General features: G+C 38.1%; 2 protein-coding genes across 3 annotated transcripts; one reads left to right on the top strand and one right to left on the bottom strand.

The window, feature by feature from the left end:
• Positions 1-931: 931 nt before the first annotated feature.
• Positions 932-13,921, bottom strand: HAUS1 (HAUS augmin like complex subunit 1). Of its 2 annotated transcripts, XM_054583857.1 has the most exons (9): positions 13,820-13,921; positions 13,115-13,289; positions 6,249-6,384; positions 4,926-5,060; positions 3,952-4,075; positions 3,475-3,540; positions 2,524-2,595; positions 2,234-2,281; positions 932-1,291 (listed from the first exon to the last, which is right to left on the bottom strand). In XM_054583857.1, the coding sequence occupies exons 1-9, from the start codon at positions 13,865-13,867 to the stop codon at positions 1,241-1,243; spliced, it is 855 nt and encodes a 284-aa protein (XP_054439832.1). In that variant the 5' UTR covers positions 13,868-13,921; the 3' UTR covers positions 932-1,240. The 2 variants fall into 2 exon arrangements, with proteins under 2 accessions (XP_054439832.1, XP_054439833.1); XM_054583858.1 differs by lacking the exon at positions 3,475-3,540.
• A 2,621-nt stretch (positions 13,922-16,542) lies between these two features.
• On the top strand, positions 16,543-24,929 carry ATP5F1A (ATP synthase F1 subunit alpha). Its single transcript, XM_054583590.1, has 12 exons — positions 16,543-16,690; positions 18,456-18,534; positions 19,268-19,437; positions 21,068-21,241; positions 21,325-21,491; positions 21,693-21,841; positions 22,393-22,544; positions 22,645-22,869; positions 23,380-23,487; positions 23,607-23,751; positions 24,416-24,566; positions 24,709-24,929. The coding sequence occupies exons 1-12, from the start codon at positions 16,631-16,633 to the stop codon at positions 24,788-24,790; spliced, it is 1,662 nt and encodes a 553-aa protein (XP_054439565.1). The 5' UTR covers positions 16,543-16,630; the 3' UTR covers positions 24,791-24,929.
• Positions 24,930-25,798: the final 869 nt, after the last annotated feature.

The raw sequence follows: 25,798 nt of genomic DNA, 5'->3' as shown, positions 1-25,798 counted from the left end.
CAAAGTGACAAACTTGGAAAATATTTATAAGTGAAATCACAAAGAGTAATTTAGCTAATATGTAAAGAGCGCCTATAGATTAAGAAAAAGACTAAACCCCAAAACATAAATGGCTAAAGAATATGGCAGTTTCAGAACAGAAAAGACAATTCTCCCCAAAATTTTTTTGTATTTTGTAGTATATTTAGCTACAGATTTGTAGAAAAGGAGAGGAAGGAAATTTTTAAGGTCATTTAAATAATCTTTAAAAAACCGATTGCTTCCTAATCACATGGTATAAAATTTTTTTAAAGTACAAAAAGGTGCCCAGTGTAAAATTTCTCTTCCTTTTGCACCATATTTGTCATATCCATGGAAGACTCTCCATGCAGGAATTTTTAATATTTCAAATTTTTCAAGTATTTCAATAATTTCATTTATGGTTCCTGGATTTTTGTCATATATTGCTGACTATGATTATTTCAAAGTCAAAACATTAAAACCCCTTCATTTCTTACACGTTTTAAAAATATGTAAATCTCTGATCTTTTGAAACTATCCTGACATAGGTGTGAGTATGGATTTAGCACCATCTGTTGAACTATCCATCTCTCTACCACTGATTTTAAAGGCCATCTTTTTCATAAACTAAATTCCTGCATAGATTAACATTTGGAGGTAGGCAGGTGAGCTGATCAAAAGCTAACCCCTAGAGAGGGGGGAGCGGGAAAAGCGTGACTGGAGTTACAGAACCTTTCCTTTTCACCTGACCTAATAAGTGACCTCATAACAGCCATCGTAATGTTCACCTAACAGAACTACAGAAGGACACTGAACGACCAGCAATATAGAAAACCAACATTTTTAATACGAAAACTACGCAACAAAAATGCAATACATAGCAGAAACCACTATCCTATCAATAGTGACATTATCTCACTAAGAACACAGCGAGTAAATAATTAAGGAATGCCAAGAGGAAACAATACTTAAAGAAAAAAAAAATGAGAGAGTGGGGAAGGAAGAAAGAGAGGGAGAGAAACATCGATGTGAGAGAAAAACATCAGTTGCCTTTCGTACACACTCCAATCCAGGACCGAATCAGCAATCCATGTATATGCCCTGACTGGGATTCAAACAGGAGACCTTTCAGTTTGCGGGACAATGCCCAGCTGAGCCACACCAGCCATGGCGAGGAATCAATTCTTTAAAGTCCTATTTAATTTACTTTGTTAGAGAAGACAAAGTTTACTTGGCTTGTTCACAGTTCCATCATTTCTACTTTCTTTGTAAGTTCAGCTTCAATGGTATCCTAAAGGAAGAAAAAATCACCTGAAATACTATGAAGAAAGACATACAACAGGTGCTCTTAACTTCTGTTATTTAAAATAAGGAAAACAAAAGAAGAAAAAATATTAAAACAGAAATGTAAAAAAAAATATTAAATATGCTTTTAGACCCCCAAAGTTTTTCAGACTCTTGATTCTAATAAACAGCTAAAGAGGGGGAAATTTTAGGGAGATGAATTAGTATAATGATACATGAGTAGCTTTTCCTCATCTTTACGCCTTAAACAATGTACTTCCGTAATGTCTCTCATCACCTCTTTTCCATTCTCATTGCCACTGTTCTCATTACTTGTCATCTGGCCTAAAAATGCTAACTGGTTCCTGCAATTTTCTTTCTCTCCTCTAATCCACCCTATACACTGATTCCAGATTCATCTTTCTAAATAACTGACCTGATCAAAAACATAGCGCTGATCACATTTCTCATTTGCTTAAAGAACAAGGAAACATGCAGCAACTTTTAGTGGTCCCCAACAGACTCCATCCTCTTTATATTAAAGGCCCTTTACAGTATGAACTGATTGATCTTCAGTCCTATCTTCCACTGAATACTTCCAGGCAGCTGTACCTCATCACTTGCCAAAGCTCTCAAAGAACTTGGAAAAGTTCTCCATTTTCGGCTCTTGTGCATTGGTCAATTCCTTTTGTCTAGAATATTTAAGTCTCACACTCCCACCCTTCTACCAAGAATATCTAAGCAAAAATTTAAAAGACATAAAAGACCACTGTATTTTTTTATGGAAAAGTATGCCAAAAGTATTAAAAGATGCATGGGAATGATACACAGCGACTTTGGGACTGCAGTTTTGCTTTGAGGAGGAAAAAGGAAGAAGGATAAAGCGAGCTTTAGCTATATCAGCATTTATTTTGTCTTTTTTAAAACTTGAAGATAAAATGGAACTTACTAATTCTCGTTTTGCTTCTTCAATTTTCACCTGAGCAAGAGATGGATTCTTTTAAAGAAAAACAAAACAAGGAAGGAAAGGTTATGTTACCTCAATAAGGACTCAAGGGGAAAAAAATGTAATGATCCTTTTCAAAAGTCAAGAAACCTGACAGAGAGTTTACCCATTGTAAATTCAGCTTGGACTTTTAAATCCTTAAGCATGGACTCACTATATTCATGATCATTTAGTGTCTTTGGGGAAGGCACTAAAAAAGATATCTTCATTTTTTAATTCATAGAAATAATTACCGGCATTAAATCTAAATAGGACTCCAATTTTTTCTTCAAGGGTATAGTCTGTTGTTTCAGTTCTGCCAGTTTCTGGAGATGAAAAAAACACGGAATCATAAAGTAATAGAGATATTCACAATGCAACTAAATACTGCCCATTTCTGAAATAAAATACGGTAAAGTAGTAATATTAGGATAGTTTAAATAATCTATCAAATAAATACCTTCAAAGATAAACAGACAAATGCATTTCCAATGGAAACAGTCCTTATAAGATGCTTAAAATAGAAAAGTTATACTCCTATTTACTAAAAATAGGATTTGAGTATGATATCTAAGCACCCTAAATAATGTGATTAAGAGGGATCAAAATGTAAGGGAAGAATCAGAATCTCAAATACATATTTATAAATTGTCAACTTTAGATTCCAAAAATCAAAGTACGAAAAAAAATCTTAAGAGTAATAAAACAAAGCCCCTATTACTCCCTCTTCCCACCAAAATAGATAAAATCCTTATACAACCTAAAAACCCAGAATTGCATTCTACAGGAGTTTTGGGGCCTGCATTTTTATTGCACTCTGAAAGAAAAGGAGAAAAACCTAGATGGTTAGCACATAGTCCCTCAATAAATTTATTTAATAAATAAATAAATCAATAATGTATAACTGACTCCATCAAAGAGTTTCTAGCTTATAGTAATAAAGAAAACCTACTTAAGTTGTTCATTAAATTCATTAATCACTATTTATTTTTCTCACCCCCCCAAAAAAAGAAAAAGTAAACCAAGCAAATGTGAGGGTACATACAGCTAAACAAGAAATAAAGATATGGTGAACATAAAATACAGAAGTAAAGGGAAAAAAATCAGGTCAATAGTCCATAAGGCTCTACAAAAGAAACAAGTAGGAAAAGGAGATTGTGCACTAAGATTTTAAAGAAAGTTAAATTGGGTTAAAATAAGCTCACCTCTGAAAGTGCTACTAGTGACTGATGTGACAAAGAAGCATCCATGCCTCTGGCTAAAAGTTTCTCCTACAATTACAAAAAAGGGGGGTTTGCTTAAAAAAATTATTTTCCCAAGTGACCGTCTTTAAATATTTTCAACATATAGCCTGTAAAAAGCAGCTACAAGTCGCAGATGAAAAACTATACATGCATCTAAACACTTTTATGTTGCATGTCAACCATTTCCATAGCCACAGATTTGCAGTAAGATGGGTGCAGTGCTTCTTAAGATCCTGAGCGTCAGAGCCCAGCTGCCAGCATTTGAATCTGGATCCACTGCTAAGTGCAATAGCTACGTAACGTTGGACAAGTTACCTATCTCCTCTGTAGTCAGCTCTTTTGTCTGTAAAAGGGGAATAGCAACACTGCCTAGTTGTGAAGACGAAGGTCAAAAAGAAGTATAAAGAGATCTAACTATATTCAGTCCTTCATACATACCTCTGCCGTTTTGATTCCAAATCTGAACTCCTCTGACTTTGCTTTTAGGAAGTCCGTGTTCTGAAGGCGATGGTCAACTTTGGCCCTTTCCGTAGACAGATGCAGTTCTGCCTTCTTGAGATCACTTTAAAATGTAAAATTGAAAACATTTTCTTCTCCTCAGTGAAATTTTTATTTAAAAAATTCTATTAACTTTTTGGATTCAACTCTGGTTTAGACAAAAGTAGCTAAAATACTTGTTGGATTTTCTACCATAACTTTTGTATCCCAGACTAGTTAACAGTCATTCTTCTGGGTCATCTCTCACTCCATGTTGCCATCTGGGATATTTCTCAAGAAATATGAAATAGTTTTACAATTAGTTTATGACAATTATTCTTGGAGAAAGTAAATCTGCTGCTCAAAAAAGTGACTTAACATACCCTAAAGTCAGATTGAATTATGGAGGTCTCGAAAGGCCTCTCTCCTAAATGTGACATGACACAGTGTCTTGCATATACATTGTCAGTATTTATTGAGTAAATGTATACACTGCGAAATGACTTGTGCATGTACACACTCCTGATCCATTGCATCTAATCTCTGGGGCAACAGAGACCTAAGAAAGGTCCAGAACATCAAGAGGGATAGCAGAGAACTAGTTAAAAGGGAGGCAACAAAATATAATGTACTTTAAGTTACATTGTAGTATATAAATAAAAAAAAATTCACATACATTTTGAAAATTATAAAACCCAGGTTATTTGTAAAAAGACAAAAAAAAAGTAAGACATTGTATGAAATAAAAGTTAAAAGTCTATACTCAACCACCCTTTTACCTCCACCCAGGTCATTTTCTACTTAAAAAATTTTATGGACCCCATTTCTTAGTGTGTTGTTTTAAATCATATCTATTGATTTAAAAACTAAATATAATAACGTGCTATTATTGCCTTTTCATAAAAGCTATCACCACTTTCAACTCAATTACTTACTCTCTTAGACATTTTTCTAATACTAAACTTGCAGTTAAATTTTTTTCAAGTTTTGCCAATTCAAGCTTGATTTCTTCATTTTTGGATTTGGTACGAAAAAGATCAGAGGTCAAATCATTCACTGCAGGGAGAAAACTAAAAAAAAAAAAAAAAAAAAAAAAATACAATTAAGAAAAGATCTGGTCACATAAATGGACACCAAGGACAACAATTACAATTACTCCTCATTTCTAACAATGATTTTATCTCTGTGTAGATTCTTCCATAACCATGCTGTTTCATACCTCTGTATATTTTGTACATGTTCTTCCCATTGCCTGGAAAGCCCTTCTTCAGCTGACAAATTTCCATTTCCTTCAAAACGCAAATAAGATTTATTCCCATCCCGGAATTCACTACCCTTTTCTCTGTGCCTGGCTACAGCTTGTACATTCTTATGTTACAGCTGTCACACACTGTGTTATAGTTTTACGCATCCCCCTCCCTTATTTGACCAAAGCAGAGACTGTCCTAGACTGCAATTACTATCCTATTCATCTCTGCTTCCTCAGTGCTACGTATGTGTGTATATATATATGTGGCATATAACCAGTATTTAGTGTCTGCTGAGTTGACTTAAGTCTAGATGTCCGCTGCCATACAACATACACATACTTATTCCTGAAACACGACTCTTGAGCATATATATAAACTCCAAGCCTTTATACTGGCAATGAAGCAGAATAGCCACACAGTTCTCTGTAAGTTGTAGGGGTCGTCCCAGCTAAGATAGGGCCACCAGTGACACTCATATAGACTCTGGAGTTAGACAGGGTCTGAATCTCAACTCTGCCATTTACTAGCTCGAGGTTATCTAATGCCCCTCCTAAACTTCAGTTTCCTCTTAAGGTTGTTGGAAGAATAATGTCATCATAAAGGTGAAATGTCTATAACAAAGAATATAGGTCCTTAACCTACTCTATTCAATAAGGCAGGAATATAACCAAAACTCACTAAGCTTGACCAGATGACTTAGCTTACAGCTTTTCTATTGTATATTTATAGGGAACAATGTGAGCCTAACACCGTTCCAAATATACATAAGAATCAAGCTTCGTAAACCTAATCCTTGAAGAAGAAAACACTAAAATTTAACCAATACCAAATTTCTCTGAATTTATTATGCATACTCACTAGCAATGATAAGTAGTTAATTATTAAATTCAATGTTCTGGCATTTATTGTTACTTTCCTACAAAGAATTACACAGAGAAACAAAAAGTGTTTAGGTTAAGACCTTATAGCATATATGACTGTAGAAATTAAAACTGTCAAAAAAATTACCTAGCTAGTGAGGTATCCTTTGTTTCAAGGGCCATGGCAGTGTCAACCAAAGCATTCAGATACCTAGACGCCGTGCTGGAGAGATTGGCAGGGGAAAAATTCACACTCTCCATGAGAAGGTCTTGAAGATGCTTGGCTGAAAAGATATGAGTTTTGTTGTGACTAAGATGTTTGCTTTGCTTCATTTTAATTTTGTAACAGTTTAACTGAAATCTTCCACATTCCATACAATTCACCCACCTAAAGTTTATATATATAATTCAATGGCTTTTAGTATATTCAGCGTGGAACATCCATCAGTATAATCAATTTTAGAACATTTTCATCAGCCCAAAAGGAAACCCCATGTTTTTCAGTAATCCTTTTCCAATTCCCCAACCCATAAAGGCTTAGCAACCACTAACATACATTTTGTGTCTATTCATTTCTCTATTATAGAAGTTTCACATAAATGGTATACTGTACAATATGTGGTCCTTTGCAACTGGTTCCTCTTACTTAGCATAATGGTTTCAAGGTTCATCTATGCTGTAGCATGTATCAGTATTTCATTCCTCTTTATGAATGACTAATATTCCATTGGATGGATCTACAACATCTTATTTATCTCTTCAACCACTGATAGACATTTGGGTTGCTTCCATTTTGGCTATTATGAATGATGCTGCTACAAACGTTCATCTATAGGTTTTTATGTATTCATATATTTTCACTTCTCTTGAGTATATACTAAAAGTGGAACTGCTGGTCATATAATTCTATGTTTAACCATTACAGGAATTGCGAGGCTGTTCTCAAAAGTAACTATATGATTTTACATTCCCACCGAAAGTGTACAACGGTTAATTTCTCCACATCTTCACCAATAGTTGTAATTTGCCTTTTTTTTGGTATAGTGATCATTCACAGAATTGAATAATGATCAATGAAATAACTCAAGACCTGAATATTTGTCTTTCTGATTATAGCGCTCCTCGTAGGCATGTAGTGGAATTGCAGTTTTGATTTGTATTTCCCTGGTGGCTAATGATGTCTTGCTTACTGGCCATTTGTATTCATATCCTTACCCATTTTAAATTGAGTTGTCTTTTTATTACTGAGATGCAAGAGCTCTTTATATGTTGTAGATACAAGTCCCTTATCAGATATATGATGCGCAAATATTTTCCCCCGTTCTGTGGGTTGTCTTTTCATTTACTTAATCGTGTCCTTTGAGAACAAAACATTTTAGTTTTCAGTTTCCAAGTTACCTACTTTTTCTTTTGTTGCTGTATTTTTGGTATCATAGCTAATACCATTTCCAAATCCAAGGTTCATTTTCACATACATATATACATATGTATATATATGTACATATGTATGTTTCATATACCTATGTGTATATGAAACACTATGTTGTCTTCTGAGGTTTAGGTTTAACTATCACATTTAGGTTTTTCATTCATTTTGAGTTAATCCTTATCTATGATCTGAGGCAGAATCCAACTTCATTTTTTCACATTTGGATATCCAACTATCCCAGCACTATTCGTTGGAAAAGGTTAGTCTTTCCTCCACTGAATTGTCTTGTCACCCTTGTGAAAATCAAATGGCTAGGAGTTTGACTTCCGGCCTAACAGTGTGAGGAGTTATATGGACCTGTTTTCTAGCAAAACTGGTGAAAACTGTAAAACAAAACAAAACACAAACATTCAAAGACCCTGGATATGGTCCCAAGGACAAACAGCAAAAGAAGAAATGATTAAAGAAAATCTATGAAAATTCAGTAAAAAAAGCTGGTATTTGAGCCAAGGCCACTCTTTCCTCCTCCCTCCCTGCTCAACAAGGCAGACTCCACAAGACGAGACGGTTGCAGTAAAGAACACAGGGCTCCCTGGGCCCCCAGCTCCCAGTCAGAGAGGGCTTTCTTTCCAGCAGGAATAGAGCTTCAGTGCTTCTCGTCCTGCCACCAGCCATCTGTGGCTGAGACTAAGTCCTTCGCAAACGTGGTCAAGAGGTGCGGGCTCTTTACCTACCCAGCCGCACTCTTGGAATAAAGCCCCTCCCTTGGGTAAAGCACACCGAGAGTGCCAGGACCCTGAGGACCCTTACACCAGCTCCAGAGGTGGTGGCTCCGTATCAGGAAAGGCCGCTGTACTCGCCCTCTGCCAAGCACTCGGCACTTATACTCGGGGTGTCACTCAGAGAAAGGCTTGCCATAGTTTCTACCTCTGGCTCCAGAGCCCTGGCCCAGAGGTTTTAGTTGGAGGAAGACGCAGGTCATAAACCAGATAGCGCCCAGTACCTTTCCAAAGAAACTGACTTCATCTGCAACAACAGAGACTGCAGAAGTTCAAGCCCCAGGACACCCTCAAGAGCAATGGAAATTGTAGTAAAAGGTAATTAAGAGAAGAGTCAAGATACAGGTTAAACTGAGGCCACCTAGTTTGCGTGGAAAACCCAGAAAATACGACATCTAGGAGGATACATCCTTGACTCAGAACAAATATCAAACACTGACCTCAGACACTATTCCTTTAATGGTGTCAGAATTTGATCCAATTAGCTTATATAGCAATTTATGCCTCAGAGCATTGCTGAAAAAACAAAAATCAGCTGTCAGTAAGTGAAATTTCATTTTGGTGTGGTCAGTGAATGAGAAGAAGACAGTCCTACCAAAACCACTGTCATCCCAGAGTGGCTGTGGACATACTCAAGTACATATGTTTCTCTACTTATGATGGGGTTACGTTCCAATAAAAATTGACAAAGAAACAGAAGACCTGAACAACCAACTAGCCTAACAGACACTTTTAGAACACTCCACTCAACAGCAACAGAATATATATTCTTATCAAGTGAATATAAAACATTATGGTCTTATGGCAGGCCATAAAACAAACCTCAATAAATTTAAAGAATCAAAGTAATACAAAGTATTCTCTAATTAAAATGAAAGAAAATTAGAAATTAGAAAGAAATTTGGGACACTCATAAATGTGTAGAATTAAACAACATATTTCTAATCACCGATGGGTCAAGAAGAAATCAAAAGGGAAATTATGACATACTTTGAGATGAATGAAAATGAAAACACCACACACCAAAACTTACGGAATGTGTTTAAAGCAGTGCTTAGAGGGAAATTTAGCTGTAATTCCTGTATTAAGAAAAAAGAAAGATCTCAAATCAATGGCCTAACATTCTACCTTAAGACACTGAGAAAAGAGCAGACTAAATAGGCCAAGGAAGGAAATTAAAAAAAAAAAACAGAATGAAAATTAATGAAATAGAGAATGGGAAAACAGTAGAGAAAAATCAATGAAACTAAAAGCTGGTTCTTTAAAAAGATTGACAGAAATGAAAAACCTCCACCTGGACTGACTGAGAAAAGAGAAACTCAAATCACTAGAATCAGAAATGAAAGAGAAGACATCCCGCTGACTTCCCTACTTAATAGAAAGGATTATACAGGAATACTATGAACAGCTGTACCTAACAATTTATATAGCTTAGAAGAAATGGACAAATTCCAAAAAGGACAAAAACTACTGAACTTAACTAAAGAACAAACAGATAATCCAAATAGACCTATAACAAGTGAAGAGACTGTGTTAGTAATGAAAAACTACCCACACAGAAAAGTGCCAACCCAGATAGCTTTACTACTGAATTCTATCAAATATGCGAAGAAGAATTAATACCAATTCTTCACAACTCGTCCAAAAATAAAGAGAGGATATACTTCTTAACTCTTTCAGTAAGGGCCAATACCAAAATCAGACAAAGACATTACAAGGAAAGAAAACTACAGACGAATATCGCTTATAAATATGAATGGAAAAATTCTTGACAAATTACTAGCAAAATGAACGTAGCAACCTATAAAAAAGTTATACACCACGAGGATGTGGATTTAACTTAAGGATAAATGTTGGTTCAACACCTGAGAGTCAATTAATAATAATAGATCATATCAACAGAATAAAAAAACAGAAGTCACACAATCATCTCAATAGACACAGAAAAAGCATTCAACAAAATCCAGTACTCTTGCATGATAAAGGTACTCAACAAACTAGGAATAGAAGGAAATTTCCCCAAGTTGATAAAGGTATCCACAAAAACCCACAGCTAATATTATTCTTAATGGTGAAGACTGGACGTTTTCCCTCTAAAATCAGGAAGATGATAAGGGTGTCTGTTCTTGTCACATCTATTCAACTTTTTATTAGAGGTGCTAGCCAGGGCAAGTTCTTTTCATTTTCCTTAACTGAAGAATTGGCATGAATAATGAAAGGGTTCAACAGGGTTTTTTTTGTTTTGTTTTTTTAAAGATTTATTTATTTTTAGAGAGAGGAGAAGGGAGGGAAAAAGAGAGAGAGAGAAAAACATCAACGTGTGGTTGCCTCTTGTGCGCCCTTAACTGGGCACCCAGACCACAACCCAGGCATGTGCCCTGAGTGGGAACCAAACTGGAGAACCTTTGTTTCGCAAGCCGGTGCTCAATCCACTGGGCCACACCAGCCAGGGCTCAACAGTTTCATCTGTATTTGTCATGATTTAAAAGTCTTCATCCCTTGCTGGTATGGCTCCATGGATTGAGTGCCGACCTGCAAACCAAAAGGTCGCCAGTTTGATTCCCGGTCAGGGCACATGCCTGGGTTGTGGGCCAAGTCCCCAGCGTGTCTCTCAAATATTGCTGTTTCTGTCCCTCTCTTTCTCCCTCCCTTCCCCTCTCTCTACAAGTAAATAAATAAAATCTTTAAAAACAAAAAAAGACTATGCAGCAGAAAGAAAAAAAGAACTACTAAACTTCCCGACAGCATGGATGGAACTGGAGAGCATTATGCTAAGCGAAATAAGCCGGGGGGGGGGGCGGGGGGGGGAAGACAAATACCGTATGATCTCACCTATAAGTGGAACCTAACCAACAATACAAAGATGCAAGGAAAATAAGACCAGCAACACTGAAAGGAAAAGAAATCAACAGAGACAAGAGGGAAGGGGGAGGGGGCGGGGAAAAGGAAGGGAAGGGGAAAGTCAAGGAACATATAGCAAGGACTCATGGACAAAACCAAAGGGGAAGAGCTGAGGGAGGGAAGGAGGAAGGGGGCAAGGGAAAGTGGTGCGGGGTAGGCAGAGACAAATGTATTTGAAAAAATAAATTAAAAAAAAAAAGAAAGTCTTCATATAAAACTTTTATATCCTTTTCCAATTCCTGAAAATATTTCCAAAATGTCCCAATCTCAAACTGCAAAGAACTGTGTGGTGCAGAAATAAAAATTGCATTAAAATAATTTTTACACAATACAAATTTTTTTAAAAAGTGATTTTTAGCTCAAGAGTCATTAAAGTCCAAAGAGCTACACTACTCTAAATTTAGAATTACAGACTGAGAAACCAAGACCTCTTTAACGGTATACATGCATCTATACTTGTTACAAGGTCCCACAAATTTTGTCTTCTACTGGATGTCTAAAAGAATGAAAAGCTTAGAAAAGAGAAGTAATGGTTCAATTCTGTGACATGCCAGTGCTAACAAATAAAAATGGCAGGACTCTTCTAGATATTTAAACATGAAAAATTGTATCAAAATTTTATATATATTAATAGAAACATTTGCTATTTACCATGTGTCACCCAAAAAGGTACTTAAGGACAGTCATAAATAATCTTACTTTGAAAAATTCTAGTTTGTTTTTTTTTCTTACAGAATAAGAAAGCTCTTAGAAAATAAGATATTTTGGGACTCAAAGCCTCTTTCTCCATACTGTATTTTAATTAACTATAAAAACAAATTCACTTGAAACTAAAACAATTTTAAAAGAACTATAAAGCAGCACTGCAGGGAGGGTTTTGAGAGGGGGTGTGACAGACTGCTCTGCATCCTGATTGTGCGGGTGGATTCCAGAATCCACGTGTGTTAAAACAGTACACCAGAACAAAAAGTCAAGTCTTACGGTACAGGAATTTTTAAAAGAAAATTGGAACAAAGCACAGATGCAGTAGAATTATAATATAAATTGCACGTCATTAAAACATTGTATGTAAAACATGCCATACACATGGCTAAATATAGGGTAAATGTAGCTCTTGTTTCCTTTCTCTTTTGTATGTTCCCACTCATAAAAAGACTTTTTAAAAAATTTTAATTGTTTATTTATTTATTTTTAGAGACGGGGGTAGGGAGGGAGAATGAGAGGGAGAGAAACATCGATCACTTGCCTCTCCCACCGGGGCCCAACCAGAAACTGGACCTGCAACCCAAGCATGCGCCCTGACTGGGAATCGAATTGGAAATCGAACTGGCAACCTCTTGCCCTGTGGGATGATGCCCAACCAACTAAGCCTTGCAAGCCAGGGCCATAAAGAGATTTTTATCAATCTGGCTTTTTTGTGTGTGTGTGTGGTTTGTATCATAAAAACAATAGGTGTCTTAAAGGCACTTTTTCAAACTACATGTGCACAACAGAACATTCTAATGCAACCCTATGAATACTTAGCAATAGGGCAATTTGTTCAGGTCTCACAGTTCATGGCTGCCACCTCAGGTATCCTGAGTGCTCATTATAACTAAAGCATGGGGACCAGACACAGATCCAAAGGGTACATAAGAGAAAAACCACATCCCATCTTGTATATCTGGCTAATTAAGTTTAGACTTACCTTTCAAGGCTTATATCAGAATACAAATAAAATATATACTATAACGAAATTTATACCTTAAGATTTATACCTTAAAATTTATAACAAAAGAAGACAAATCTAGGTAAAATGAAGCAAAACTAAAAAGCAGTCTACACTAAATTAACCTTGTACACTTTAGTGTTATAAAATTTGGTTACCTCTAGCCATCTCATTCAAAACTCCGGAATTAATCTCACCTTCTGATTCATATTCACTTGCTTTCTGTTTCCAGTCCTCTATTACCAGGTGGACATCCCTGTCCCGGACCCTGTTGCGTTCCGAGAGGTGATGTAAAATCTCTGTGGTCCGTGGATTCACCTCATATTGTGGAATGGGATGATCGCCAAATACCTTTTTCAACCAGGCAGCAACCTAGCGATTAAAAGGAAGCCAAAATTATGTCCTGTTTACTGTAATGGCACAAAGCAAATATTACAAAGATGTGACCAGAGGCACACAAAATGCTTTCGATGAATATTCTGACTTCCTACTTCGTATCCTAACTTGTCTTTAAGGAGGTAGATACTAGATGTCAGGAAATTAAGAAGTGAGAAAGCACAAGGAGCAAAATTACCAGAAAACAACCCATCCTATCCCAAAGATACAAAAGCAGAATATAGGCTAATAATTTGCAGCACTCGAATAATTTTAAAGCTCACTATGAAGGTGCTACAGCATTAGTATATGAGACTAAGCAAGGAAAGTCCGGGGACGAAAGAGAAAGGCCCTTTCCCAGGGCAGTCCAAGCAAAGGGGAGATTGCTGAGCCTGAAGACAGCACTAAAGACGGGCCGGCGGAGAAGGCAAGTAGGCGTGATGCGCAAAGGCGATCCGCCCGCGGGGTTGGGTGTGTCAAAGTCTCCGTTTTTAGGACGCCGCAAAAGCCCGCTCCCGCCCCATCACCTGCGCTTCCTTCTCCTCCTGCGCTTCCTTCTCCTCCTGCGCTTCCATAGCTGCCGCTCCCGCCACTTCTCCAACAGCTCCCCGCGGGAGAATTGCCCGGCTCGGTCTGAAGGCCCCGCCCACACACCGTTGCTCCACCCCTCCGCGAAAGGCGCCCGAGATTTCTGGGAGCAGTAGTTCTTCTAGGACTTCAGGCTGCTGAGCGCCCTTGGCCAAAGGTTGCTCCGCGGTCCAGCCGCGTTAAGCTTCTTCCTGCTTGCCACCTCCCCCTGCCCTCCGCTCTCCACGGTATAATCTACAGGAGGGAGTAGAATTGCCTAGAAACAGGCTGTGTTTCCTTTCTTATATTTTTATTTCGCACTCGAATTGCTTGTCTTAAAAAAAAAACAACAACCTGAAACTTGTTTTCTGCATAGCAGATGCTTGTGTTTATTCCACACTGAGTGCATTAGCTTTAATTTTTTATTTTACCCTGGCACTATAAATTGCAGCAGCCTTAATCTCATCCGTTAGTTCCCACTACTCAAGAGCTAAATTGTGCTGGGGACTGTTTTAAAACGGTTGACAGCCAACTTCTGCCACTGCCACTCATTCTTCCATTACTTCTCGTCTTCCCTAAAATTCTCTCCTTCCTCCATCACTGTAGTTAACACTGTGAGTGGTTCTTGATATTGCTATAGCAATGCATAGTTTTCTGTGTTTTCCTATTTTTGTCATTGTTAAAGGAACCCTGTAAAATAGTTGGACTCCTATTATTTTACCTATTTTCACATGAGAACCACACACCCATAGATTAAATGACTCAACCAAGTTTAGGTGGTACAGCTGGAATCTGACCACAGTGTTTTGGCTCCAGTTTGGTGTTTCAGTTTCCTCAGGTTATATATTTCACACCGCTGTTGCAACCTCCTGTAGTGTACTGTGTTACATAAGGAAAGGTAGGCCATGTATTCAACTTTCTGTGATATGTAATTCAATCTCAACTTGTGGATCAGACTTAGCACCAAATTTCTTTCTTTGAAGTCATATGCATTTTTTTCTATCATAAGAAACATTTTTATTTAAAAATGTTGAAGTATTCAAAAAAGTTGCAATTCAGCATCTAGGAAATATAGTAATAAACTTGTGTCTTGATTTTACGGCTTCTCTAAGGTTACCTAAATCTGTTCTGAGAATCAGACTCATTTCTACTGTGTTTACATATTCTGGTTTCTAAATGGCCACAGCTGAAGGCTCTACCCTGGACTGTGGCACTTTGACCAGGACAATGGTATTCTGTAGAGACCCCTCTTGGTGGCTAGCCCATCTCAAGTGGATGACATTTATGTCTGGCCTTTTGTCCACATCATCTGGTCAGTCATATGCATATTTAGAATGATTAAATCTTTCTTTTCAAAGGAATTTTGTTAACTAGCCAATACCATATTGTATAGCTTTCTGATTATTTTTGTTTCAGTTAAATGCATCTCTGTTTATTAACAAAATTTCAGATAAGTTGGTATAGCCTGTGAGTATGGGGAAGGAGAAATTTATTTTTATGCCCTTTGTCCACTTTCATTACTACATATTGGAGAAAATATCCCTGCACTTTTATTTGCACAACCAATTTTTTTCTTATTCCTACCTAGTCCTACCAGATTCCCAGGAAAAGGATTGTCATATTTACTTACTCATGGTTTGCCTTGTACAGGAAGTAGAATATTATAGAAAGGGATTGCTGACCATACATTTGCAAGTTATGTTTTAGGAGATGATCTTTTTAAGCTCATATCCTTGTCCCGTTAAGATTATGAGTGTAAACCAGGATTTGCTGTGAAGCTGAGATGAAAGAAACAGGTGGAGTCAACGTGAATAGGCTCTGTTATCACAAAATACACAACATTCCCTCTAAATTCTCTACATATCACAAAAATCTTAGTATCACAAAAATTCTGTGTGTTGGGGGGAGGGGAGTCCCATTGAAATCTTACTGGGAAGGTACGGAAGTTATTTTCATCATTTCCGTTTTACTCCAAATGAAAAAGCCGAGTTCCTACTGTCATGAGACTAGTTATTGGTAAAGGAAAACTTGAATCCTAGTCCACTCTGGAGTGAGACCACTGATTCTATACCATTCTTCTCTGTAGGACTGGCAACCACTCTGCTCAAACTCCTTGTGCATGTAACAATGTTAAAACAATTTCCTCTAATTTGCAGGCATGATTCAAAAGAACAGCGATTCTCCAACTTGAGGGCGTATTGGTGTGGGTGTTTGTCAAATTCAGAGGGTGTAGCGTGGGGCTCCGTTGATCTGAGCAGCTCTTAGCAGAAAACGTCTTGCGGCCGACACTGTTTAACAGCGGTAGCCTCGGACCGGACACCAACAACCTGCCTCACGGTCATGCCTGCTGCGCCCTCAGAAGTGGTGTCAACATCACCTCCCACCGGGACAAGGTGACGCCAGCATCACCTCGCACCCGGAACACGGCCAGGAAACCGCTTCATAGCTTGTTCCGCTACACACGTGGTCGCCCCGGGCAGCCGCAAGGTCGACTCGAAAGACCAAAGTATATGTGTAGCCAATGCCTGGGTAGAAGCTGGCAAAGGTTTAATTACTCGTTTTTAAATTTAATTATAAAAATAATACTTAAAAAAAGAAAAAGTAACGCCCCCTCCTCAGCAAATGGTAGATTTGCGTCCGGAGGTGAAAGCGAGGGGCGGTACTTCCGGGTCAAGTAGGCCGGCTCCCTTGACCTTCCTCGCCGCTCAGCCATTTTGTCCCAGTCAGTCCGGAGGCTGCGGCTGTGGAGGAACCATCTAAGAGCTGCAAAGATGTTGTCTGTGCGCGTCGCCGCGGCTGTGGCCCGTGCCCTCCCTCGGCGAGCCGGGCTGGTGAGCGCGGGGCTTCACTGGGAGGAAGGGGGCCCTGTGGGGACGGTGGTGGGTTGGTCGTCCTGCGGCAGTTCGGGAGCTTTTCTGCAAGGAGGGTGAGGGGCTATGGCGGGCGCCGCCATCTTGCACTGCTGGCTGCTCAGGCCTGGCTGCACAGGGCAGGGCAGACGGCGAAAAAACCCTCGTGTTCGCCATCCGTGCGGGATGGTACAGAGTGGTGCAGGGGAGGCAGTGAGCTTGATGCTGTCCAGAGATTGGGGCCTCAGGAGGATTTCCGCCTTCAGTTGAGAGCGGCCCTTGACGGGCCTTGGGAGAAGGTCAGGGCTTGTGCGCTGTCCGAAGCCTGCTCCGAAACAGCGAGGCCCGGCCTGGTTGATTCTCCGGGACTTCTTCGCTGAAGGTCAGAGCGAACTGGGCAAGCCTGACATTGCATGAAGGTCAGCGGGTCCCGGCATTCCAGCCTTTCCTTGGAGGTCGGTTCACAGGAGAGCAATAAAGGTGATTTTCCGAATACTTAAGTAGGTGATATTTTAGGCCTAAATATTGAAACGGTCGTGAAAACACTCCTCAGGTGCAAGTGTGCATTTCCTGTGGCCGCTACCGTGACAGCAGGGAGGCTGGCTTCTAAGTTGTCTCAGTCTAGCAGAAGGCTTTGCTTTGTGGTACTTCGACTTGTCTTAAGGTTTCGTCCTTGAGGAATTGTTAGACAGTGATTCAGAACTCCAGGAGAATAGACCGTAGGTTGGAAAATATCTGTAAAGGTCAATGCTCTTCATTAGCGCTCTCTCTTGAAGTTAACATAACCTTTACATCCTATGTATGTGCTTTTACACTTTCTTTTTTTCTCATCTTAAAAGTAGTCTTAGTTTGAAAGATAAATACGCTGGGCATGTTACTGCCCCAACACAACCGCTGGTAGCTCCCTGGGTTTCTGTTAGCAAAACACATTTTTAACGATTTTCACCCAGGTCCTAAAGAAGCTTCAGAATGGACCGTAACCAGTCACAGTATTAAAATTTGGGGAAGGAGGGGTCCAGATTGATGCAGGTTTTGTTGAAGGCAGTTTAAAGAAAAGGGTTGCATGTGCTATGCCTCAAATTCTAACACTGACAGTTTTTTGTTTGCCTGATTTTTAAATTTTTTTTTAAATAGATAATCTATTGAGATCTGCACCTTTTAGGGAGCAATTTATCTTACTGGCAATTTCCCCAGATCAAATGAAATACATCTCTAAAAGTCGAAATAATAGTATCTGATGTCTTTAAAGGGAAAGACACTTTGTTAATTGTTGCATATACTTACAGTGTACTAGGAACTGCATAATAGATTTTTCATACATCAGAAGGTATTTTCTTATCTGCTTAATTGTCTTCCAGTTTTTTTGAGCATAGTATTTTGAGTATAACTGTATTTTAGCTGATAACTCAGTCAAACTAAGCCTGCATTCAAGCTTGCCAGTTTTACAAAGATCTTTTTAAAATTAAGATTTAGCCTTGATTGGTATGGCTCAGTGGGTTGGGGGTTGTCCTGCAAACTGAGAGGTCAGTGCAGACTGAGAGGTCACCGGTTGTTCCCCAGTCAAAGCACATGCCTGGGTTGGTTGCTGGCCAGGCCAGGTCTGCGGGTGGGGGTGTGCAAGAGGCAACTGATCGATGTTTCCCTCCCTCATAAATGTGTCTCTACCTTTTTTTCTCCCTCCCTTCCCCTGTCTCTAAAAAGAAATGTTTAAAAAAAAGTCAGATTTAAAAAAATGTCATTGCCCTAGGTCTCCAAAAATGCTTTGGGGTCATCCTTCATTGCTGCAAGGAATCTCCATGCCTCTAACACTCGTGTTCAGAAGACTGGTAAGTCATTTCTAAATCTACAACACTCTTAACTACCTTCTTATTAAATGAGAAGTAAGTTATATAGTTGTTGCAGATATTTTTTTCTCCATTAATTTTTTCTCTCTCAATTGTAGTTACCGCAGAATGTTAGATTCTTAACCTGCAGTGTGCCATTTAGTTCTGTCTTGGTAGGTTTGCTTGTTCTCGTGAAAAGAACTACAGTTAAATATTTTTCTTTTGATGTTACTACAGCTTCTTTGTTCTGATAATGTCTCCTTGTGTGGAAACAGAATGTATACATATCTGGTGGTGGGCACATTTTCTGATTTATGAAAGACTTTGCCTCTCCTAAAAAACATTACACAGACTATGCAATTTTTACCTCTTTGTTTTTCAAAGGCAATAGCTACTAGTCTATGAATTTGCACATTGCAAATTCTAGACAGAAGTGGGGAGATAATCACAGGAACCAAAGGATGCACAAGATAGAAAATACTTGTTTTAAGGATACAACTTACTTTTATTAGCTGTTTATCTGTTTTACATTTGTCTTGTGAATTTTTCTCTCAGTAAGTTGGGTTCATTTTCATAATGACAGGTATCAAACTTTTTTTAATAGAACCATATTGCATTTTAGAATATAATTTGATTATTGTGATCACAAAACTATAGTATTTATGTTGGGAAAATAGATTTTGTAAACATACTGGGACCATACTATTTTTGTAATGGAACTGTCCTCTCTCAATAGGCACTGCTGAGATGTCCTCTATTCTTGAAGAGCGTATCCTTGGAGCTGATACCTCTGTTGACCTTGAAGAGACTGGGCGTGTCTTAAGTATTGGTGATGGTATTGCCCGAGTACATGGGCTGAGGAATGTTCAAGCTGAAGAAATGGTAGAGTTTTCTTCAGGCTTAAAGGTAAATTATAAAATGAGGTTTGTCTCTTCCAGGATTGATGTCTTCATTCATTTAGTAAATCAGAGATCAGATTTTTTTTAACTTTAAATCTCAATCTCAGGGTATTTGTGGTCATTGTCATAGATTGTGAAAATAAATTAAAGTGCTTTTATTCTAGAGACTCATTTACACATAAATTGTAGCCATTAACTTCTAAATATGTAGTAAATCTTCACCCAGATTTTAAGAAGTTCAGGTTTGTCCTTTGTAGCTTTAAGATCATCTTACACAGAAGTATTTGATAACTTCAACTAAACTCACTTCTGGTGGAAGTTCAAAGTCATTGACTTTGTATTTCTAGTGTAAGTACACCTGTTGGTGAGAAGTGAGTTAGTGATGTCGCCATCAGAAGCTCTCTGATGATCCAAGTCCACTTCTATTAGGTTGAGCCCAGTTGGTCAGTGGAATGAGGAAAAAAGTTGTAGGAGTCAGGAGGAAAGTAGAGCCTGATCTCTAGGTAGACCAGGGCCAGTAGGATTATCCACTAAGTCCACAGGAGAAAAGATTGTCTTGGTCCTCTTGTTAGTATGTGGTTACGGAAAAAGCCACTTAATGTGGGAGACTGACTATAAAGCCAGAAGTTTTATTGGTGTCTGTAAAACCTTGGCTAAAAATTTAACTTATCTGCAGTGTGTATATCTTGAAAGGCTAGGCTGAAATTGATGAACTTTTAGGTTTCTTTTTAGCTTTTAAGTGTCTTAACCTATATACTGTCCTATAGAACTTTCTGCAATGACAGAAATACTCTATGTCTATGCTGTTTAATATGGTAACTAGTATATGTATGAGACTATTGAGCATGTAAAACATGGCTACGGAACTGAATTCTTAAAATTTGACCTAGTTTAAATTTAAGGAACCACATGTGGTTGGTGTTTATTGAAAAAGATTAGACTAAAAGGTTTAGTATCTCTGATGATTGTCTATGATATTCCCCTGTATTTATTCTAAGTACTTCTCTAGCTCTTTCATTACTGACCAGACTCAGTTCCGGGAAAGCCCTTTTGTTTTAGTCATGATTTAGGGACCTAAAATCCTAGCATTTTGAAATATGGTTGCAATGACGACAGATGGCCCAGCACTATTATATCATGAATATTTGATTTTGATTGGGTAGCTTTTAATTTCACTTCCTGTTAACAAGTAGAGATTTTCATTAGATAATCAAACAGTTTATGGAGCTTTTTACAGATCAAAAGCTGTAAGTTAAGTATGTCTTAAAATTTCCGGTTGACCTTGATCACTTTATTTCATACTAATCACCCAGCTCAAAAGCCATAGTCAAAAGAAACGTAGTGGCAAAAGCTTAACGTGCTCAGCTTCTTTTCTTATTTGTGTTCTTTGAGGATGTGATAAAGAGCTTGTTGGGTTTATAATGTTATTCTAAGATTATTCAAGGGAACATGTTGGTGTTTTAAAAGTCTTAACCAAAGAAGATTGTTTATTGAAAAAATACTTATGAGTAAATTAGATGTAAAGGACAATACTGCTTTTTTCCCCCCTAGCTATTCCATATCAAGTAGCATTGGTATGCCGGGAGAAGGGCCACTCACTCAAGCTTCCTTGGTGTTCAATTGTGTCTTTTGTGTAGGGTATGTCTCTGAACTTGGAACCCGACAATGTTGGTGTTGTCGTGTTTGGAAATGATAAGCTAATTAAGGAAGGAGACATTGTGAAGCGAACAGGAGCCATCGTGGATGTTCCTGTTGGTGAAGAGCTATTGGGTCGTGTCGTAGATGCCCTTGGTAATGCCATTGATGGAAAGGTAGGTTTATCATTAATTAGATGTAGTTGTACTTTCTAGCAAATGCCAAAACTTTTCTGAGGTTCCTTTTTATTGTTTAACAGGGTCCAGTTGGTTCCAAGACGCGTAGGCGGGTTGGCCTGAAAGCCCCTGGGATCATTCCTCGAATCTCTGTGCGGGAACCGATGCAGACTGGCATTAAGGCTGTGGATAGCTTGGTGCCGATTGGTCGTGGTCAGCGTGAGCTCATTATTGGTGACCGACAGACTGGGTAAGGACTCAGTAGCTTGTTAAAAGTCTAACTAAAATTGTCTCCGAAAAGATTACTTTTTAGTGTTGAAATGGTAAATGTTTTGGATACAATGGGGAGAGTAGAATGTGATGAGTGGATTAGTCATAGTAGTGACATTTTAATTCGGAAATTCTTTGAAATATTTATTTAATAAGATTTATATTTACTCTCTTTTCAAAGCAAAACATCAATTGCTATTGACACAATCATTAACCAGAAACGTTTCAATGATGGAACTGATGAAAAGAAGAAGCTATACTGTATCTACGTTGCTATTGGTCAGAAGAGATCCACTGTTGCCCAGTTGGTGAAGAGACTTACAGATGCAGGTATTAAAGAACTTTAGTCCCATTGCTGTTAACCTGGGAGTCCTATAGCAGCCAATCTTAGGATAGTGTCTACTTAATGGAGGCTGATTTTAATTACTCTGTAATGAATTTTCTACTGACAAAATTGACAAGTAAAACAAAACTAGAAATAGCATAAGACAATAATGAATAAGGTTTTATCAATTTCTTTAAAGTAGAAGCAGTTTAATTTTTTTTTTTTTTTTTTTTTTTTTTTTGTAATACACATATTGATTTTAGAAAGAGGGGAAGAAAGAAGTGGGAGAGAAACATCAGTGTGAGAGAAACTAGATTGATGCTTATGTGCCTTGACCAGGGACCAAACCCTCAGCCTGTGACGAAATGGAACCCATGGCCTGTGTTTTATAGGATGATGCTCCAGCCAACAGAGCCACACAGGCCAGGGCTAATTTATCTTAACAGTAAATCACTTAGTAAAAGCACTTAGATCATTTTTAATTATAGTAGCCTCTTACTTTAAAATCACAACATTGACAACCTTGTAAGCTTTAAAATGTGTACTTTCTTTTCAGATGCCATGAAATACACCATTGTGGTTTCAGCTACTGCTTCTGATGCTGCCCCACTTCAGTACCTGGCTCCTTATTCTGGTTGTTCTATGGGAGAGTATTTCAGGGATAATGGCAAACATGCTTTGATCATCTATGACGACTTATCCAAACAGGTCAAAAGAAATGTATTTTTAGATTCTGTTTGTACCACAAAGTTGACGCATACAGACTCTGTCTAACAGGTGAATTTTGCAACCCTTTACTGTACTGTAGGCTGTTGCTTACCGTCAAATGTCTTTGCTGCTGCGCCGACCCCCTGGTCGTGAGGCCTATCCCGGTGATGTGTTCTACCTACACTCCCGTCTGCTAGAGAGAGCAGCCAAAATGAATGATTCTTTTGGTGGCGGCTCCTTGACTGCTTTGCCAGTTATAGAAACACAAGCTGGTGATGTGTCTGCCTACATTCCAACGAATGTCATTTCCATCACTGACGGACAGGTATTATATTTATGCTTGATACAAAAACCTTGATTTAGACTAGTGGTTATGAACTGATTTTGTTTAAAAGCCTTTTACATTTTTTTATGGAAAATTTCAAATGTATGCTTAAGTAAGGAGGGCAGTATAGTAAAACCCCATATCTCTCTTACCCATTAATCAATTCATGGTATAGTGTACTTCATTCTTGCTTCATTTATACCTACTACTATTCTTCTGCCTAGATAATTTTGAACAAATGCCAGAGATCATATCACTTACATATATTTTAATAAAATAGGTTACTTTTTTCATGTCATGCACATCATCTAGTCTCAGCAAAGAAATACGTAAGTCGATTTGGGTTATGAAAGATTTGAGGAGCTCTTTACCGTAAGAATTCATTTAGCATTCTTCCTTAATATTTTTGGGCTCTAGTTTTTTGGTACCGAGTCTTAATTTTGAAATGTTGCTTTTTAATTTTTTTTTTTTTTTAAGTTTGCTAGCATGTGTATTCTCCTTAAATTGTAGATCTTCTTGGAAACAGAATTGTTTTACAAAGGTATTCGCCCTGCCATTAACGTTGGTTTGTCTGTGTCCCGTGTTGGATCTGCTGCCCAAACCAGGGCCATGAAGCAGGTAATTTGCATCAGTTTGTTGGGGATGGGTATCATTAGGTTAAAATCAAAATGTATAATGCTTTGTGTTAGGAGTTAAGCATTTTTATATTGTACGAGTTAAACAATTCTTTATTTCAGGTGGCAGGTACCATGAAGCTAGAATTGGCTCAATATCGTGAAGTTGCTGCTTTTGCTCAGTTTGGTTCTGATCTCGATGCTGCCACTCAACAACTCTTGAGTCGTGGTGTGCGTCTGACTGAGTTGCTGAAGCAAGGACAGTATTGTGAGTTCTTTTTATTTGGTCAAGTGCTTACTGTGTGGGAATATCACATAGCTGTAATATGTGCTGTTATCTTTCATCAGAGGTACTGCCTTTTGAATGTAATTGATGCCTATTTTATTAAAGTACTTTCCTTATTTAAATGTAAATGCTGCAAACTTAATAACCAGCAAAACTTAGTAAATATATTTAATACCTTTCTTTGGGGAATTAGGACCATGCTCTTACCCCCCCCCTCCACCCCCCACTACATGAGCGTAGAATTTGGCAGATTGAAAAGAACGTTAGCATGTATTTATGTTACAAAATTTCAGCAAAATTCAATTACAAAATTGTTGAAATTTCAGCAATATTTCAACAATTGATGGCCTCTTTTTTGTATGAGTTTTAAGATATTATCACTGTTTTGGATATTATACCCAAAACAGTGATAAATGGTGCTTAGGGACTGTGCCTGTGTATAACACTTGCAAGTATAAGAAAGATACTGTTTCTTGGGGTGGGTAGTGGAATGGAGTTTCTCACTGAGAATATGAGAAAAGGTGATATGCAGAGACATGCTAATGGAGGAACATGTTAATGGAGGAAAAAATAGCTCTCTGACTTTGGTAACATGGTATTCATTTCAACAACTCACTGGCATCCTTCTCCCCCTCCCTGCCCCCAGCTCCCATGGCTATTGAAGAACAAGTGGCTGTTATTTATGCTGGTGTACGGGGTTACCTTGATAAACTGGAGCCCAGTAAGATCACAAAGTTTGAGAATGCTTTCTTGTCTCATGTTGTCAGCCAACACCAAGCTCTTTTGGGCACTATCAGGTATGAACACAATTGATGGCCTCTTTTTTTGTGCGTTTTAAGATATAAAGTCTTGCTGAAATTCTTTTGAATTTTGTAGTTAGCTTAGTCATTGAATTTTTGTCCTTGTCAGGCCTGATGATCTGCTTTTATTCCCCAACAGAGCTGATGGAAAGATTTCAGAACAGTCAGATGCAAAGCTGAAAGAGATTGTAACAAACTTCTTGGCTGGATTTGAAGCTTAAACTCTATGGATTCACAAGAAATACCAGTTTGATGTTGTCGTCGTTTCTTCTTGTAATCAGTTCCATTTGTAAAAGGATTACTCTCATACTCCAGATGTACAGAAATCACCTTAAAAATAAAGGTTCCACATGCTTGGTGGTTTTCTGTAGTTTGAATGATTCTTTTAAAAGAACAGGAATTGGTAAACATGCTTTGTAGCTTATTTTACTTGATCTACAATCTAAGTGGCCTTACTTAGATAAAGCACAGCTAAGTTCTTGGCGAGATTTTAGAGTGCCGTGTAATTGATGAAAGAGAAAGTCATTAACTGGGTAATTGGATATGTGTGACAAAGTTGTTTAATAATGTTGAGTAGCCTCACTGGCTTCTCTATTAAAAGGTACTGTAAAGAAAATAATAGGACATTGAAAAGTCTCAAGGAAATTTTTAAAATGGTTTAAGTGAAGTAGTGAAATATGAAAGACTGGGACAAAAATGGAGAAAGGTGGTATCAGAATGAATAGAATTGTGAATGCTTGTCAGTATCTTATTGTTTCACTTTCTATAAGCAGCTCTTAATTATAATGTGATCAGGTTTTTATGGTTAGTATTTTTGGTCTTACTTAGAAATTAAATCTTTACCCGATAGTGACAGAAATAACTGTATTTTCTACTAAGACTTGTAAAGGTTTACTTTTGTCATCAAAGGTACTAATCCATGTCCCGGTTCTCCAGAGAACTACAACAAAGAGGATGTGTATAGAGAAATGGTGGAACCTGGCAAATGCGAATGGGCAGGTTGGTAGGTTGGAGACCCAGGAATAGTTGTAACTGGAGGTAGAATTCCTTTCTCTGTGGACCTCAGGTTTTTCTCTTGAGGCTTTGAGACCCACCCACATTATAGAAATAAGCTTTACTCAGAGTCTACTGATACTAGGTGTTAATCATGTCTAAAAAAATATGCGCAGCAATATCTAGACTGGTGTTGGACCAAAAAATGCGTACGATAGTCTAGCCAAGGTGACTTA

This window comes from Pteronotus mesoamericanus, unplaced genomic scaffold (genome assembly GCF_021234165.1).
Source record: "Pteronotus mesoamericanus isolate MK-2021 breed Mesoamerican mustached bat unplaced genomic scaffold, CSHL_Meso_final contig_74, whole genome shotgun sequence".
Taxonomy (NCBI): domain Eukaryota; kingdom Metazoa; phylum Chordata; class Mammalia; order Chiroptera; family Mormoopidae; genus Pteronotus; species Pteronotus mesoamericanus.
The sequence above is the reverse complement of the archived record's forward strand: the minus strand, read 5'-3'. Positions and strand labels throughout refer to the sequence as shown.